This window comes from Drosophila willistoni (assembly GCF_018902025.1).
Source record: "Drosophila willistoni isolate 14030-0811.24 chromosome 2R unlocalized genomic scaffold, UCI_dwil_1.1 Seg200, whole genome shotgun sequence".
In the NCBI taxonomy this organism is placed as follows: domain Eukaryota; kingdom Metazoa; phylum Arthropoda; class Insecta; order Diptera; family Drosophilidae; genus Drosophila; species Drosophila willistoni.
The window spans coordinates 563,030-580,954 of record NW_025814051.1 but is presented as its reverse complement, the minus strand read 5'-3'; the positions used below and the strand labels follow the sequence as shown (position 1 = coordinate 580,954).

General features: G+C 33.9%; 2 protein-coding genes across 3 annotated transcripts; both read right to left on the bottom strand.

The window, feature by feature from the left end:
• Positions 1-6,070: 6,070 nt before the first annotated feature.
• LOC6641663 (glutamate [NMDA] receptor subunit 1) lies at positions 6,071-11,672 on the bottom strand. 2 transcript variants are annotated; one of them, XM_002064650.4, is made up of 14 exons: positions 11,608-11,672; positions 10,945-11,148; positions 10,749-10,871; positions 9,968-10,192; positions 9,694-9,896; positions 9,448-9,613; positions 9,120-9,386; positions 8,840-9,056; positions 8,592-8,784; positions 8,311-8,523; positions 7,669-8,097; positions 7,124-7,296; positions 6,812-7,068; positions 6,071-6,751 (listed from the first exon to the last, which is right to left on the bottom strand). In XM_002064650.4, the coding sequence occupies exons 2-14, from the start codon at positions 11,143-11,145 to the stop codon at positions 6,413-6,415; spliced, it is 3,006 nt and encodes a 1,001-aa protein (XP_002064686.2). In that variant the 5' UTR covers positions 11,146-11,148; positions 11,608-11,672; the 3' UTR covers positions 6,071-6,412. The 2 variants fall into 2 exon arrangements, with proteins under 2 accessions (XP_002064686.2, XP_046866968.1); XM_047011012.1 differs by lacking the exons at positions 9,448-9,613; positions 9,694-9,896; positions 9,968-10,192; ... (1 more) ...; positions 10,945-11,148; positions 11,608-11,672 and having other exon boundaries at positions 9,116-9,187.
• Positions 11,673-12,561: 889 nt separating this feature from the next.
• Positions 12,562-14,115, bottom strand: LOC6641664 (endoplasmic reticulum resident protein 44; the record flags this gene model as incomplete). Its single annotated transcript, XM_002064651.4, has 5 exons — positions 12,562-12,732; positions 12,811-13,009; positions 13,095-13,361; positions 13,433-13,826; positions 13,930-14,115. Coding segments are annotated over 5 exons (1,188 nt in total), but the record flags the coding sequence as incomplete, so codon positions are not given.
• Positions 14,116-17,925: the final 3,810 nt, after the last annotated feature.

Sequence of the window (17,925 nt, the reverse complement as noted above, 5' to 3'; positions counted from 1 at the left end):
TTGATTGATGATTGATTGATGTATCAATTTTTAGATAATACTAGATTTAAATGAATAAATGTTTAATATCTTTCGTAGTTTTTTGTAACTCTTTTTGTCGTCTTCGCTTCTGTCCGGCCGGCTTCCCAGATTGTCTTTCTTATTGTTGAATCAGCTGACTAGGGCTGGTTAAATGGGATTGCCAGACCATTATCACAAGAACACCATTACATACAATTGCAGAAATTATCAAGGAAGATATTTTGTTAAATTAAGAATTGATTGAAGTTGCCTGAACAATTAGAAGATTTACTAGTCGGGGATATAAAAAGATGAAAAAAAGTTAAAAGTTATCTCAATTATTATTGATACTTTTGGAGATATTTAGACCTTCCACAATCCTCCTTTCGAACCATAATTATTTTAGTATATAAAGTTGATTCGAAACATCTCAACGTTTATTAGGTTTAAGTAAAGTTTTTTTTTATTTGAACTTCACTCAAAACTTAAGTATGTATGACTGCAATTAGTAAGAAATAATCGGTTTTGAGAAAATATTTTTCAATGATATTTGGTTTTCTTCTTCTTTTTGCAATAAACAAACGTTGAACACTTTTGAAGTACCTATATCATTAGGATCAGCATCAAAACAGTGCTTCAGCTTTTAACTTCTGTTGAGAATCAATTAAAGAACCTACATTAATTAAGAATTTTTCTCAGGTAAACCTCTCCATAATAAAAATGCTAAGAAATGATTTCTGTGTTTATTTTCAGGTAAATATACAAATTTTAGATGATCCATAACAAAAGTTTATTTGAATTGCCCTTAGCTATATGGATCCAATAGTAACATCCTGTCTCTGAGTGAATACAAACTGAAACTAAACTTTTATTGGGCGTTGCTTTGACTTTTATAAGCGGCTTCACGGCCAATAGGAAAGCCGAGTACAAATATTCTAAAAATTCCACTGTCTCTAAGGCAAAGTTATATGAGGGTTGTTAGAATCGTGAGCTTGGAGTATAAAGCTAAATATAATGAGCTTTCAAGTTTACCAACGTTACAGCTTTGTTAAGGAGAAAAAATAAACCGTTATTTGGTAGGATATTTTAAGAGAAAGCTGTGAAGGAGAAATATGTTAGCAATTTAACACATCAATTGAAGGAAGGGCAAATTATGTTAGCAATTTAACAGACCAATTATCAAGGAGCAATTTGCTATGTAATGTTAGATAGCAGCTATGTTAAACTCTTAAGAGAGACATTTTGTTAACATCTACCTTGTAGAAGTCCTTTGTTAACAGAACAGGATTGGGTAAATACAAAAGAGAAAGTAACAGAAAAGAGAAGGCATAGTTAACATTGGTGTATCTGTTACATAGCTGAAGGAATATGATGTAAAATAGTCAGTCGTTCGTATCCTTGATTTTTATGTTGTTTAAAAAAAAATGTTATAAAGAAGTAAATGTTATTCCTTCCTAGGAAAAGGGGATAATCCCGGAAATTTTAAACTTTCAATCGCTTTTCATTTGTTTTTTCCTTTCATGTGTTTATATGTACATACCTTTCATTGCCAGGGAAAACCTCAATGTGGCATTCGATTCTTTGGCTTTTGTGGTTAAAACAAATTAAGTGGAATTAATGCGACTTCCTCTGACTTTTCACCTGTGCAACCGACATACAAACACACACATGCACACACATACACACATGCACATACTGTCTGTTCGTAGTACGTAGAGACATTTATGATTTCGAAAAAGGCCTTGGTCCTTTTTGCCATTTCGCTGTTTTTGACATTTGAGTTCCCTTTGCTCTCTTCGGCCTCTTGTCCATTAAGCATTCAAAATGCATGCGAAAAAAGAAATAACACAGATATCTGTATGCATTTATTTCCATAGTGAGACGAGACGAGATGTTTATGGTAATTTATATACCAATCTTCCGATTGAAATTCATGTAAATAAATCCCATTCACATGGCAAAAAAATAAAAAGAATATAATTAAAGTGAAAATATGAACTTCAACCTTTCACATAAATTCACTTGCCATTTTTTTTTCAAACCATTTTTATATAGTCGAGGGTAACAAGAAGAAAAAAAACAAAAAGTTTCTGCCAGACGACGATGTGGCCCTTCAAGTATTTTTATTGCAGAGTGTGGGGCAGTCTTTTCAAGTGGACTTCAGATAGCAAACGAAAACGACCCACGTGCAAAAATTCCTCAGCTACTTTTTTTTCTGGTCATATTGCGGTAAGGCAAGGGGAGCAACTGCGCTTGAGGAAAGGGGAGGGAATGAGAAAGGGCAGTAGTAAGGGAGGCTAAGCAAACAATTTTCGACCAACAAAATATTTTTATAATTTCCTTTTTATATGGAAAAATTTGCATTTCTGTCCTGACATTTCCGCTTTTGGTCTTTGCCACTTTACCATTTCCGGTTTTGACGGCTCCACATGAAATTTTTCTATTGCTCAACCATATTTGCAAGTTGCCTTTCTTTGTCGTCAGATTCATCTCTCAAATATGTTTCGATCACAATTTCGCCAATTAAATTAAACAATTTACAATTTTTCTCTTTTCAATATTTTTTTTAGCAATTATTTTAACTACATAATAATTTCAAGCTTTTTTAATCTCGCTGAACTAATTATTAGGGAAAATGATTTTTGCAAAAAACGCTATTTTATTGAAGTATATTTTATTAAAGATGTTATATTGTTATCTACTTTTTTACTTGCCTTTTTTAAAATTTTGTTTTTAAATCGTCGCTTGACAGTATAAAGTTTATACTATAAAATTTTGCCTCTTACATACAATTTAGCGACTTTAAATTGTATTTAAAATACCTCCCAGGATAGGGAAGGTGGAAAATAAGTAATAAGAAAGTAAGGAAGAACTCTTGAATTCCTGATGACCTTTAAAGTTCCTTTAGCAGCTTACTCTCTAAATAGTCTCCAAAAAAAATATATATATTAACTACGCTTGATTTGATTTACCTCCTAGGATACCTTTAAAGTAAGTAACAGAGAATCATGAATGGAAAGAAGATATTTTTGACTAAAGAAAAGGAGATTAAGGAACTGCTTAGGTTTTTTTCCGACAATCAATAAAGATTAAAGCTAAAATTAGTTGAGTTTTTTTACCAAATAATAAAATATCGAGACAGAGCTTATAATACTAGAGTCTATTCCTTATGGAGGATAACCAATTGTACCTCAAAAAATGACCACAATCCTTCCAACTCTGAAACTTTACAAGATTTCTGTATAAAGAAATGCTTTTGTGTAGGTTGTTTGTTGTTCCCTCTATTTCTATAAACAAAATTCATTTTTCCATTTTCCAAAATAGCAGTTGAGGACAAGTCATTAATATTATAATTAATTATGTGAAGTACTTTAATGCAGATAGAATTAAGCCAAAGTGGCAATAAAAAATTTTACATTTACTTCTATTATGATAAATGATTCACTTATGCTATTTATTTTTGCTCCTTTCCTTTCCATCCTCTAGAATCAATACCCAAAGCGAAGATTTCTCTCCTCAATTGGCTTTCAATTATCAATGAATCAGAAATTAAATTTTCCCTGTGGTATTTCTCATAATTAGCACTCATGAAATCTGCCAATGTCTTTAATATTTTAATTACCAAATTGGCAAAACAGAAGCCAACAAGTGTAATTAACATTTAAAATTATCAAGACTCATGGCATAAATTGTTTGATGCTCATAAATCTGAATGCATAAGAGATACAAAAAGCGGCACAGACAGTGACAGAGCCAAAGGAAGTGGGTGCGGTTCGGTCTGGGAAAACTTCACAGACGCGCAAATGAAATTTACAAGAGGACAATAAAATAGCACAGTTCCGACTGCTGTAACCGGTTGGATCAGACGGCAGCGAATATAAAACAAATGTATCAAAAGCAAGTAAAAAAGGCATAAATGTTGCATAATTTAAATAAAATTGCATTAATATGTTGACTCGCAAAACAGAAAGGAAAAAGCGAAAAAGTAAAAAAGGGACACACATAACTGCAAGCTGCGGCTGATCCTGGGCACAGTTCCAACCAAGGCTCTAGGCACAGGCCATAACTCATCCAGGGAGCACACACACACACACACACACACATGTACATGAAACACTTATGTATGTGTTGCCTTACCAAATTCACACCGAAAAATCAAAAAGCAATAATGATGCTCGAAATGTGAACAAGCTGTAGAAGTGGCGCAAAGGAAGGCTGTGGTTTGTGTGTGCCTGCCTGGACAGTCTGTGTGTTTCTATGTGTGGCAAGTTTTCTAGTATTTGTCGTTATAAATTTGACATCAATTGGCACGGCATGTGGCCAAGAAAAGTGGCAAATGGCGCAAAGTCCTGCGGAAAAGGAGCATTCAGGTGGAAGTGAAGGAACACACAGTTTTTGTGTGGGCAACCTTTTGTAAACAAAGACAAAAAGGGAACAGCATGATAGTCATAGTGAGAAAATCTGTACAATTACACGTTAGTGAATTATATACAATTTATATATATACGATTTGAATATAATGCACAATTTGTTGAATCAAAATTAATTTATTTAAGTTATTTTGCAATAATACTTGAAACAAGCCGTAAATTGTTATAATCTTAGTAAAAATATTTAATTATTGGACACTCAATAATTATTGCTATATAAATTTATTAAATAGTCCGGGTTTAATCCTAGTTTATCTATTTAGTTTTCATCTAAGCCCGAAAGCCATAGTTTCTAATACTATGTTATAATATAGTTAGGTTTGATAGTTTAAAAACTATATTATATACTGATAATAATAATAATATTCATCATAAAAAGAAAGAGAAAGGTCTGTTATCCTTTGCAAATTCAGATTTAAGATATGTTTTTGCTTTTGAGCCTTATTTCTCAGCCTCAAATGGTTTGTTTCTGTCTTTTTTTATTGTAATTATATTATTAATTATAATTGTAATTGTATTATTAACTACAAGTGGAAAACAAAATTAATTGAGTTAGTCTAAGACTGCTCTTGAAGCATAACCATCCGGTTATAAAAACATTCCCAGGATATTCTGTTATTTCGTCAATTTGATAATTTTTTAGATATTTAAGATAGATATTTACATATCTTATCTATTTTTTGGAAAATAACATTCAACACTAGTTAAAAAGAAATCGTTCACAAATATGTGTAGAGACTAAAAAAATAACAATTTGAAGTCACGTTAAATTTTTAATTTTGATTATAAAATTGCCTTTGATCAACTTTAAAAAGGTTTAGTTGGAAATTAAGGTTAAAAAGCAATTTTGATAAAATTGAGACAATTTAAATTTTAAGTTCTCCCGCTCGAGGATATGTGATAGATTCTAAATATTACGACACCCACCACCATCTCTAGTATGCCTTCGTCATCCCTCAAGAAATGAACCAGTTGATTTCATCCCTGAAGTAGTAGCTAAGCGTCCATCCCTGATTTGGTTACAAAAAAAAGAAATGTTTTTGGCGGTATAATTTAAAACAGTAATACTTTAAGATTATTTCCATTTAAAGTTAGTTTCCAAATTATGTTCTGAAATCACCGAATCGAAATAAAAACAATGTTTATAAGTCTTTAAATGAGCGTTACTGTTAGAAGAAATCATATTCTACAAAATAAAGTAGTTATAGTTTTCATTAGGTACATACAATTCTTTTAACGTTGGAAAGTTTCAACATTAAAGATTCAGTTATACCGTAAAGAAGAGGTAAAATAAGTCGGACAACGTGGTCTTTCTGAGCTACAATTATTTGCCCCTTTACAAGGCTAAAAAGGCAAATAAAAGGATTAAAGTACATGTTTGCTGTCAATGCTGATAACGGAATGTGATCTGATAATTCAGAAGACCATCAATCGCGGTCAAAGATGTTAGACGACAAATTCTTAATGAAAAATATACACATGTACACTGTCTCATTTTCCGTTCTATTACGAAAAGTTTTAACGTTAGAAATTGAATTTAAAATATAAAATTCTTTTTTTGGCACATATCTACTATATTTATTTCATTTGGCATAAAATTTATACATATTTTAACTTTTTTGTTTGTTTGTTTGTTTGCTGAAAATGTTAGCTGTTAACTTTTTAAAATTCGATTTTCTGATCATTTTGGTAGACCAGAAATACGTCGTATTACATATAATGAGCTTCCTTTATAAAATATTCATACATCATGTTGAACAATTGATTTACATATAATAAGCAAAACTATCAACAGAAACTTTCTTTTAATGTGTGCACTTCACATGGAACATTTGAGACCGTAAACAAGATCATAACTATGCGAAAATATTAAACACTGCAACATTTTTAGAAATATGTAAAATCAAACTTAATTCCAATTCAAAATTTGTGATCTAATGAAGAAAAAAAATGGTAACAACGCATTGTTGGGCATTCAATCATTAAACGACCAAGTGAGACACATCGCTGGTATAACCGGGTGAATATCGTGGTGGCAATAGATTTTGCTGAGCCTGTGGTCTTGTCTTGCCCAGCATTGGATGTGGAGGACCGCCTATTACTTTTGGCGACTGTCCTGGCTTGCCAATCTCATACGGACGTCTCATGCGTAAAACTTCAGCGGCATCTCCGGGCCAAGCACGTTCAGGGCCCATGCGCTGACTTAAGCGTGGATAACGTTTCTTATCCACAGCCAAACTTATGGTACCGGGTGCCCGAGAATTCAAGCCAACATTATATTGTCGTTGCATGGCCAAAGATGCTCGAATGGTTTTACGTTTCTGTTATGGAAAGAAGTGTCAGTTAGCCTTGCAAAACAAAATGTAGATATGATTGCCTACCTCTATGGTGCCACGCCACTTATCAGCAGCGTGTCGAGCTATATCCAGACGCTTTTGCTTCTTCACTTGATGCTTCTTATAGATCACTTCAATGATAATAAGTCCCACGCCACCCGCTATACCTACACCGACTAGAATAAACACACCAGCCATATTCTTTAGTCCCAACGTATTTGGTGTTTTCTCAAACAGTTCACAATTCTGCTGAACATGCCCATGGAATATCCATTGTTTATCAAGTTTTTCCATAAAGCCACCTACAAAATAATAACAATTACAAATTGACTACACATTTCGAATGTGTTGACTTACTTTCATGAAATTCCAGAATAGCCAAGGTGACAGCATCGGTCCAGGGTGATCCTTTTTGAAGTCCAATGCCATATCCACTGCGTCCAAAGAGTTCGCCTGCTGTGACAAGCTCGCAATCTTTAGAGGCTTCATACTCCAGGCGAGATGAATCCCAGATAAAGGCCATTAACTTGCTAAAGTTAGGGAATTAAAAGTAATTTAATATATAATACTTATACATTCCTCATAAAGAGAGAGAGAGAGAGAGAAACAACAAGTAGAAACGTTTACGAAAAACATATATAAATATATAGGGGTAAGGTACGAAAAAGGGTATCTACTAGAAGAATAGAGCAAAGAGATAGGACAGTGACAAAAATTTTAGCATTTTGTTGATGTTGTTTATGTTGTTGTTGTTGGAGAAAGGATAGTCTTGAGTGGTGCCAAGCATGCGACTATATTTGTTTTTTTAGTTTAGGTTTTTTGTTTTTTTTTTAAATTTTTCCATCTACATAATAGACAAAGACTCTGAACTATATACGAGTTCATCAACTTGGCCATGTTACCCCTTCTTCACATCCTGAATGGCGTGCTCAGCAGTTGCATAGTTATTTGCTTCCATGGTCCGATACATATTAGACAGCTCAACTTGTCGACGGAAATACATATCCACCGAAGAGCCCTTCACGGTTGCACATGTTAAATTTTCCATGGTATTTCTTAGACGAGCGTCATTGATACCGCTCAGTTTCGTTTTCGGCCTTTCCAGCACAAGGAAAGCAGCCAAATTGGCAGTGTATGAAGCAACGATTATCATAGCAAATCCAGCCCAAACCATTCCGAGTACACGTGCGGAAAAACTACGTGGGGTTCCCTCACCAATACCAGAGTTTAGAAGCACACCCCACGCAAACCATACGGCTGAACTGAGGTTCAATGCCTTTTCCTCATTACTGTCCGAATGCGAGAGCTTAAAGCGTCCAAACGGTGAAAATCTAAGTATAGAAATCCGAAATATAAGTTAATGATTTGATTCACATTGAATGTTGTTTTTAAGGTATAAGTTTGAGAAATTCGCTGCCTTTGAACCGCCCAACGCAACGAATATTTAATTCATTATTTTAGGTTCAGGTGAGTGTATGTGTATGTTATTAATTTTTAATGTTTAAAGGGTTAAGGAGTTTTTTTTTCAGAAATATATTGCTCACCTGTCCAGTAAGTAGAGAACGAGTGCCACAACATGAACCGACACCATTACCAAGATCCATAGCGTGTTACTAAATGGCTGTAAGAAAGACACAAGAGTACTCGATCGTGACGGTTTCTTTTCGAGTATTGTAATGCCTTGGTATTTAAATGGCTTCGAGAATTCAATATACTCGGCACGCTCCGGATTAATGGTTAGTGGTGCAACGATCATGCTAAATAATAAAGGAAAAAATTAATTCTGTTAGTTCATTTCTGTGAATCTATATTATTAGCTGCTTACTCGGCCCGTTCATTGACCAATTGACCTATCAGACCAGTCCACTCCTTACGCAAAGTGGCACCCGTATTATTACGCAGAATATAATGACCAAATTGCCCATCCGGAGACAGAGCTAGATCGTAGGTAAAGTTGATGCGTTTGGCAAGTTCGATTAGCAAGTCAATGCAATAGCCACTACAACAAAATTCGTTGGCTATAGAATAGAATGGTAAGTTTTATGTCATATCCTTGTTTTTCCTTTTATTTACCAGTTGCATCTGTGGTGTTAAACAATGGACATGGTCGCTCATTTGGCTCGCAATGGAATTCATCATCGCCCATGCGTCGCACATAAACAAAAGGTTTCTCTTCTATGGTCAATAGCTTCAGATGTGTTGGTATCATTATGCCCTCTGGTTTACGTTTCTGTTTACCAGCCCAAATGATTTCGCTATCATTGATCTTCATTCTCATTTTGGCTCTCATCTGAGTGGTTAAAATTCATTATTATAACTTTCTTACGGAATTGTTTTTAACTTTACTACCCACATTATCATAGCTAAATTTGCCAACAACATGTTGCTTTTGGTTCTCACGAATATTGATGACATCGTAGCCGGCATAGATTCGATCTCCATTGTCATCAAAGGCCACTTGGCCTGTCTCACCCGTAATATTGCGAGTCTTTAGGTATTGGAAAAGGCGCTTGCCTGATTCCCAATTGACAGCTGAATCTCCACAATCCTTTGGAGCTTCGGCAATTGTTTCATTGGAAATCATCTCCTTTATGGCCGATGCAAGAACATAAACGCTGTCCTATAAATATGGTTATTATAATGAAAACCAATAGACAAGTAAAATTGAAGACTCTACTAACCCTTATATGTCCTTTATCACTGTGGGCATGTTCCAGCTGCAGACCCAACACTCCTTCGGGTGTATTATTGGCAAATAAGGCTTGTTCGGTCACAATCCATACATGTCCTTCTTGTGTCATATTATGATCACGAGCATCGCGGAATATTATTTGAGCATCCTCGGTACTAATGAAATGAAATGGTTTAAATATTATAAATATTTTGGTAGAGTTTTATGACTTGAATAGGATTAAATTATTTCTTACCTGGCATACATTAAGTACACACGTGATTGTGCCGTCTTCATGTAAGTTAAATGTTCAGAAAAACTCGTTAGTTTTGGCTCGAATTCCACAATCATCTCAACAGTGGCCCGGACATCAACATCATCGTAATAGGTTTGTGACGTAGTCTGAAAACGTCCTAAAATGGCTCTGCCATCGGTATCCGAACTGTGTATTATGATAACCTATCAACAAAACAATTTTGAAAGCCAATAAATAACACTTTCTATACATTGATGAGATGAAATATTCTTACCTTTGTATAGCTAAAGTGACTTAACATCTCAAGCCACACATCAGCCTGATGATAATAAGGCGGCACGGTTCTCAGAAATGAAACATGAATATTTTTGTCAGAGAAGGCTGCATCCCGGGATGAAATGCCAATAACGGGAATGGAATAAAAGCCACTTGTATAGCTAACAGCGGCTGGTGACAAATCTCCAGAGGTTTGCTCATGCGAGACAACAACAGCATATACCTGAAAATAGTTTATAACAAATAAAACTAACATTTACTACAAATTTGTGTTTAACACAAGCTTCGTTAACTGAGTTAAAAAGCACTTAATCTCACAGAGCGACTTAAGGGTCTTTCGTTAACTCAAAAGCAAGTTAAATGAACTCGCCTATTTGGCTATTTGGCTATTTCAATTTGAGATACTCTATCAGCCATCTACATTGAAATCCTGCAGAGATTTCAAAGCAAAGTTCGTGACTGCTTAATGGTTTCTGGAAGAATTTGGTAATTTATGTCAAGCATCATAGATGACAACAAGAAATTCTCAGGCTCAACTATCTTTAGTTTTCATAATCATATTAATGAACTAATCTGCATAAAGAGAAGTCATTCAGTTAATTTTCATTTTTCAAAAACCAGATTGGTAAAGAGAAACCAAAAAAATTGTCTTCAGACTTAACAACGAGTTAAAACTGAGTCTAAGCAACCAATTCTACGATTACTAATCGGTTTATTGCCTAAAAAACCTTTACAAATGATAGAAAATCTCTCAATTAATGTAGATATATATTGCTTACCCGCTTCTCGATGAGTTTGTTGCAAACATTGAACACTGTTTTGATGGGGTTCTTATCCATGCGAATAGTTTTCTCATAGTAAGTGACTTTGCGTGGCACATACTGTTGATCAAAGTTAAGATGCTGCAAAATAGATGATAACCACATGGGGTAACTTTAATCGTTTAAAGAATTATATAATTTGTGTAATAATCACCGCTATTGTGGTGCGAAAATGTTCTTCGCTGTCCGAGTTAGTCAGTACACCGCCAATATTGTATGTACCCTCGTGCTCTAGAGCCATATGCCTTTGTGCTGCAACAATGACAAATGTGGAGAGAAACCAGACGGCAAAGGCCATGTTTTTGTAAATAGATTGGCAATTGTTAATATTGCCATCACATCTCGGCAGAAGCATTTTCTATAAATAAGAAATTCAATTCAAATGGTCTGTTATTTGTGTGAGGGGAACAGAGTTCTCAACCAATAAGAAATATAGTTGGAGTTGCTCTTATTTTCATTTAATAAATATATTCATACATTCAATTATAGTATTTTAACCTATATGAATACGTAATTGTTCACAATATATGTATGAGAATGGGAATTTTATGGGTTTTAAATTACACTTCTTCACTGCTCCCATAAAGGATGCTAGTCCTTTTTCTATACATACACACCAGAAAACAGACTGGCAATCAAAAGGGAAAAACAATTTGTTCAATAGAGACGTTCAATAGCATTAAGCACTCATTAAATAACTGAAAACTAAGATTTCAACTTGATTGACTTAAATTTATTAGTAATTAATAATTTGCAAAGTCTTTAATGGAAATTAAATTATTGAAAAATATTTGACACTGGGTGTTGGCTCACGCACCGTTGTTGTACGCCCTTATATACTTTCAGATTTATCCGCAGGAATGGCAGTAATGTAATCGTCCCGACTGCGGGAGTAGGTCTGAATGAATGTTGTTGAGGGTTGGATGCCAAAAAGTTTATTTTGCGAGCTTTTGAAGCTTAAATTGATAAGAAAAATCTTAGAAAATAGACACTGCGCCGGTGCAAAATGCGCAATGTTTTCATTGGTTTTGCCGCCTACATTTAGTCAGCTGTTTTAGTGAACACTTGTTGTTAGTGTTTATACTGGAACATGTTTTTGAATTTTGGAGTTACATACACAATTTCAAAGAACTTCTTATTCAAAATGTTTTTTTTTTTAATCATATTATCCTTGAACTAAAAAATCCTTATTTGGGATTTAGTTACTGAGCCGTAGACCATATTATTCACACATTTCTTATAAGAAATTAGAATACAATACGATAAAATCGTCGTAAAGTTTTTACTAATATGGGAATATTGTTATTGTGATTTGCGAAACTAGTACTGAATGAATTTTTAAATATCAAAGAAGCTAACATCGGCTATGCCGATGATGTTTATATACCCTTGCAGTCCTTGGTAATAATAATTTTACATGTTTGTTTTCTGCAACTCAATTCATTAATATACAAACGAAACAATTTTACTCTCTATTTTACAATTTGTTCTTCTTCTTCCCTTATTCCCAAAGCAAAGCAACGCACGCATACACATACAGTTTATGTAGCGTTGCGTCTGTGTGTGTATGCATGTACTCTGTTGATGACGAAAGACGTAGTAGACAGCAAGCAGCGCTGCCGGCAGAGCTGGGACTTAGAATATAATCTAATTTAACAAGAAATAAATGTAATAGATACATACAAATAAAACAACTATACGTTAGACTGGTTAAATATTGACCCCTAATGACACTGCCATGTTTTTTTTTTTGTTTTTACAATTTTTTTGTTTTTTAATGGGAAATATACATATTTAATATTACAGTTCATCTTTCTCTAGCAAGGTATAGCGATGTTTTGAGGGTCCCAGTTCTTTGAATTTAGACTCAGGTGGCGATGTGCCCTTTCCGGTTTCAGCTTGTATCTCATTATTTGTGGGATCCGGCCCATAATGGAACTCTCTGAAAAAAAGTGGGAAGGGGGAATAAACAATATAAATATTTATCGTCATCATTTTCTTTGCTTTTGGTTAGACAAACCTGTGCAGCTTGCCACTGTAGAGATCCTGAAGGAATTGCTTTAGCTTGCCTGCTGTATACATATCACTAAAGTGAGGAAACAGATACATATGCTTGAATGAATCAATTGCAATCAAAGGTAAATCATCTTCATATTTTCCTAAATGGTGTAGGGGATGGGCAAATCGTTTACCATCTGCAGTAAGGAAATTAACGTTCTCTGCAAATATATAAAGTTGAACATTTTGTAAAGTAAAGTAATAAGTAAATTTTGAATTAATATCCAAAGAACCACCGTTCCTTACGTTTCTCATCTAACAATTGCCGTTCAATAATGGATTTGTAATCCTTAATGGAATTATGGTCATCCGGCCGATGGAAGAGAATCAGGAATGGTAGACCCTCCTCATTTAATTCTTCGGCATTCTCAAATGTTATTTCCCTCACAAGTGGCACACATTTCTCTTGGATCCAAATTTTGAGCTCATCGAAATGCTGTGGACTTCCAGTGAAGGTTTCATCATTATCGTGTGACAAAGCCACATCAGGCCTGAATACAATTATGGGGGTACCTTGTGTGTGTGTATCAAAAATTTCAATTAAATTAATTCAATTAGTCGGTAAGTAATTAAAATTAATTTACCGGGTGGATGCATAGCCAGAGATGCATCACCAAAACCAACATGAAATTGGCAATCTTCCTTTAGATTGGTAGCAACCTTTCTAAATGTATCATATTCAGGCTGATCTCTGCGATCGAAATAACCAATTATGCTCCGTTTCTTTGAATCAAGTGTCTCTATATCCTTTAAACTTTGGAACTCTTTAATTGGATCCTCCAATTGCTTTTTAACAAATTCCAGAAAAGCATCCGCCGATCGCTGACCACGATATTCACGCTTGCTAAGCTGTCCATTTCGTACAATTTTCAAAGTTTGATACTTATTGATGTGAAATCTTGAAGCTATCGTTGTTTTTTTATTACAATCGACTTTTCCTAGCACTACTTTACCAGCATCGGGAAATTCCTCTTTAATCTGCAATTAATTATATTTAACATGTGTAATTAGTTCAATATTTTTAGGTAATCATTTCGATTAATATTTAGTTGCGTATATTGTATTTATTAGTTTTACTTACCTTATCCGCCGCTTCATTGAAAATTGGCGCTAAAATATTACTAAACCGACACCACTCCGCATAAAAATTTAGGAAAACCAATTCATTTGATGCTGCAAAAGATCCAAAAGATAATGCGTAGGGGAGCGGGCCCAGCTGTGACTCAGGCCCAGTTGTGACATTCTCAAATATTTTTGTAAAGATTTCAAGTTAAAATAAACTCCATTTAAAATAAAAGAAAAAAAAAAACCAACAAATGATCTATGTGTTATAATTTAAACAAAAATTTAAAGCTTTAGAATAAAGAATTAGAATTTAAAACATTTTCGATGTTTCGATTGATGCAGCATTAAGGTCTCCTTGGCCCAACGACAAAGTAATTTGAATAAAGGAGGCGGTTGTCGTGGAGGCGGAGGCGGTGGCACTTTAATTTTGGATTTTGGTATTAAGGAATATATCAAGAAATTTAATTATGTGTCCTGATGGAACTTGCATATCGAGTTCGTACTTTAATTTTGGATGTTAGTATTAAGGAAAATATTGAAGTCTGGAAACAATTCATCACGACCGAGCTTGCCTATTGAGTTTTCATCACTTTAAGTTTGAATTATAATATAAAGGAAAATATAACCCATTAAAGTATTTAAAGTGGGTTTCGCCGCTTTAGTTTGGAAACGATTTAACGCGTTTTAAAATCAAAAAAAAAAAAGGAAACAGTTGTTGCCTTGAGAGAGCTCAACAAATGAATGAGAAAATCGTCGAGTGGGCCTGCTTTTATACCCCTAAAAAGCAGAGCCTGCTATGCCCTGTTGAAGACGAAAATGCTACTTTTTTTTGGAGGTGAGTAACTTTGTCTAACATCGATAACAAAAGTATCGATTAAAAGAAAGATTATCGTTCATACCCTAAAATTTCATCGGATTTACTATCCGTCCAAATTTAAAAATAGAAAACATTAAATGTATAACTAATTAACTATTTATTTTTCTTTTGTATTCGTGCACAAATAATATGAATAAACGGGGCTTTAAATGCCAATCAATAAATTCGGTATACATAGTCGTATTGCCATTGCGAAGTTTCAACATTTGTTCACTGAAATGTGTTTAATGTATGTACATATGTAATTGTAATTTATGAATTTTTATGAAAATGTTTCTTCTAGTTCTTCTAGAGCTATACGATATAGTGGTCCGATCCTGATAGTTTTCATACTTTATTTTTCCCGGGTAATAAAAAACCCCGAAAAATTTCAGCACGATAGCTCTTAAGACGGCTGAGTAAATCGCATACGGACAGACGGACGGACGGACGGACAGACAGACGGACATGGCTATATCAACTCAGCTTCTTATGCTGATCAAGAATATATATACTTTATGGGGTCGGAAACGTCTCCTTCTGTGCGTTACAAACATCTGACCAATTTTATAATACCCTCTGCAAGGGTATAAAAATTTAAACCGACCCCGATTGAGACTCTATAATTAATTGAATTATTGAAGCAATCGAAAACTTAAAGTATGTTTTTTAAAACTTACAATGTTTTGAGTAAATATACATAATCAAACTAAGTATATCAATAAAATAAATTATTCGAAAACTTATCGAAAGTTAAGTAATAATAGTACCATTTATTTTAGTTTTCCATTCATTTTATTTATAATCGTACTGAATGTCCCAAAGGGCGGTTTGAATGCATTCATATCCTTTATGGGGTCGGAAATTCTCTCTGCGCTAAAATTATATAATCAATTTCATGTGCAGATGGTGTAAGATGGAAACAATTTAAATCAATTTGGGTTGCTTCGACATACATAAGTTTATCCCTTTAAAAAAATCATATCTATTTAATGTCATTGGTGTACTTATATCTCTAGCTAATGAGACCTGTATATAGACGCAAATTTTAAAGACCTGTCAAGGGATCTATCCACTTATAAAGTGCTCGTCTCACTTGAGGTCTACATATCTCTCATTAAGGTACTTTGCTCTAAAATGTGCTAAAAATAAGCACATATTTAATTTTTAATTTATTTCAATTTATTAATTGATCAGTAAAACTGGGTTATATAATTTGAATCTTGAATTCAAAGAATTTGTATTTTCTATAGCTGATAGTAGTGAAAAATGCAACAACATTTGATTCGATGAACTCTTATCGTTCAATTACATGGTGACAACATGTAATAAAGCGTGTAATAAACACGTTCAAATTCTATTATGAAATAATTGTGTTTTAATGGCAACATTGAAACCAATTAGAGTCATGCAAACTACATATATTCTCTTTCAATTAAAAATAGCATGTTTAAAAATCGGTTTATCATTTGTAGTTCAAACCTCGTTCAGGCTGCAATGGCTTTTAAAATTATTTTTGTATTAAGCGCTCTTGTCGTCGAATCCTGGGTATAGTATAAAACTTTTCGAGATTTAATAGCAAGCTGATATGTATATCCTTTCAAAAAGTGTTCGACTCCGAAGACCTACCAAGTGCGATTGGAGTCCTTAAGTATATTGCCAACTGGCGATTATATTTTAGCCAACAGCAATTTACGTATAATGGGTCGTGAAAGAAGTTTCAATGGTACAGTTGCTTTACTTGAGGATATGGACAATGATCATTTCGAACTATCCGTTGACACCTACAGTGATTCATCTGGAAGCGGGGAATACAAGAAATTACCCTACACCATGCCAAAAACACCCGCCTGCAAATTATTTGAGGAATACGTTGCACCATATAGCAAAGATACGCTAAAGTACAATGTTAACACCGACTTTCCATTCGAAGGAAATCAATGTCCCATTCCAAAGGGAATATATTATTTTAAAAATATTATCATTAATACTGATGGATGGCCGCAAGTAATGCCGATTGGTTATTTCAAAGGCATAGTTTCAATATACAAGGACGATGAAATAGTTACAACTATTAATTATGTTGTGAATATAGAAAAACGTGGATTTTAAAGTTAAATATGACATTTAATACTGCTGATTTCCTTATATTTCTTTTCTTTTCATTGTTGATTGATTCCTTCATATCTTTATTTGAGAACAAGTTCGAAAATTCGCAAATGAGACATTGTCTTACCGTATTTAAGAACAAATTTACTTCAAATCCAAAACTATACCGTTAAGCTCCATTAGGCAAATAAACAATTTTAGTCATTAAAACTAGCTCTCTTTCTAATGTTAGCTAAGCCTATGAAAATCAAATCACTGTATCGCAAAGACTACGGATATCAGGTAAAAAGATATAAAGTTTAAATTGCGAGAGTATACAAACTTAGGGAAGGATAATAATCATGTCAATCTGGTTTATATTCTTTTTAGGAACTTCACATGGCTAAAGTTTTTAATGTTCAGATAAAAGCTTTTGACGCCTGTTTTCATTAGCTAATGGAGAAACCATTTTTCAAAGTTTTTCGAAAAGCTTTAACCCTTAGATGGGTTAGAAGAAATCAAAGCTTTTTACGGTAGGAAGAGTCCTTGCAGGAAAATATTGGCAAAATATTGGCTTCATAACTAAAAATATTTTCAAGTAATAATCTTTGGTGAATTAAGCATAGAAAAATAATGACAAAAAATAAGAAATTGCTAACACTTAGACAAAAGATTAACTATTTTTAAAAGTAAGTAAAAGAGAGTTAAAGATATTTACATTCTCAAGAATCATATTAATAGTCTTATGAAAGCAATTGGTATTTTTCTCACATAAATCAGGTCATCTCTACGTTACATTGTGAGAATAACTTATTTAATTTCCATCGCCTTAAATCCAATTGTATCCCTCAAATCGACTTACTCCTGTTTTTCAGGTCGATGTGCCCGCATTCAGCATTTTCAGCAAGCTAATGATGTGTGAAATTCTCCATGAAACCTGATGCTAATGTGGTCTATGCAAACCAAAAAGACGAGCAGCCAGCCACTTAACACGGTCTTCTTTCTATGCAGGTTAACCCCAACTAAGCATTCATCCACCGCCCACTTACCTCTCTGCGACCCCATGCC

Bases quoted from the DNA above. Each gene is read 5' to 3' on its own strand.
- LOC6641663 (XM_002064650.4), bottom strand. From the start codon at position 11,145: ATGCTTCTGCCGAGATGTGATGGCAATATTAACAATTGCCAATCTATT. The intron at 8,524-8,591 runs GTAAGCAGCTAA...TTTATTATTTAG, and splicing joins TTGGTCAATGAACGGGCCGA to CATGATCGTTGCACCACTAA. The intron at 8,098-8,310 runs GTGAGCAATATA...TTCTATACTTAG, and splicing joins GTTCTCTACTTACTGGACAG to ATTTTCACCGTTTGGACGCT.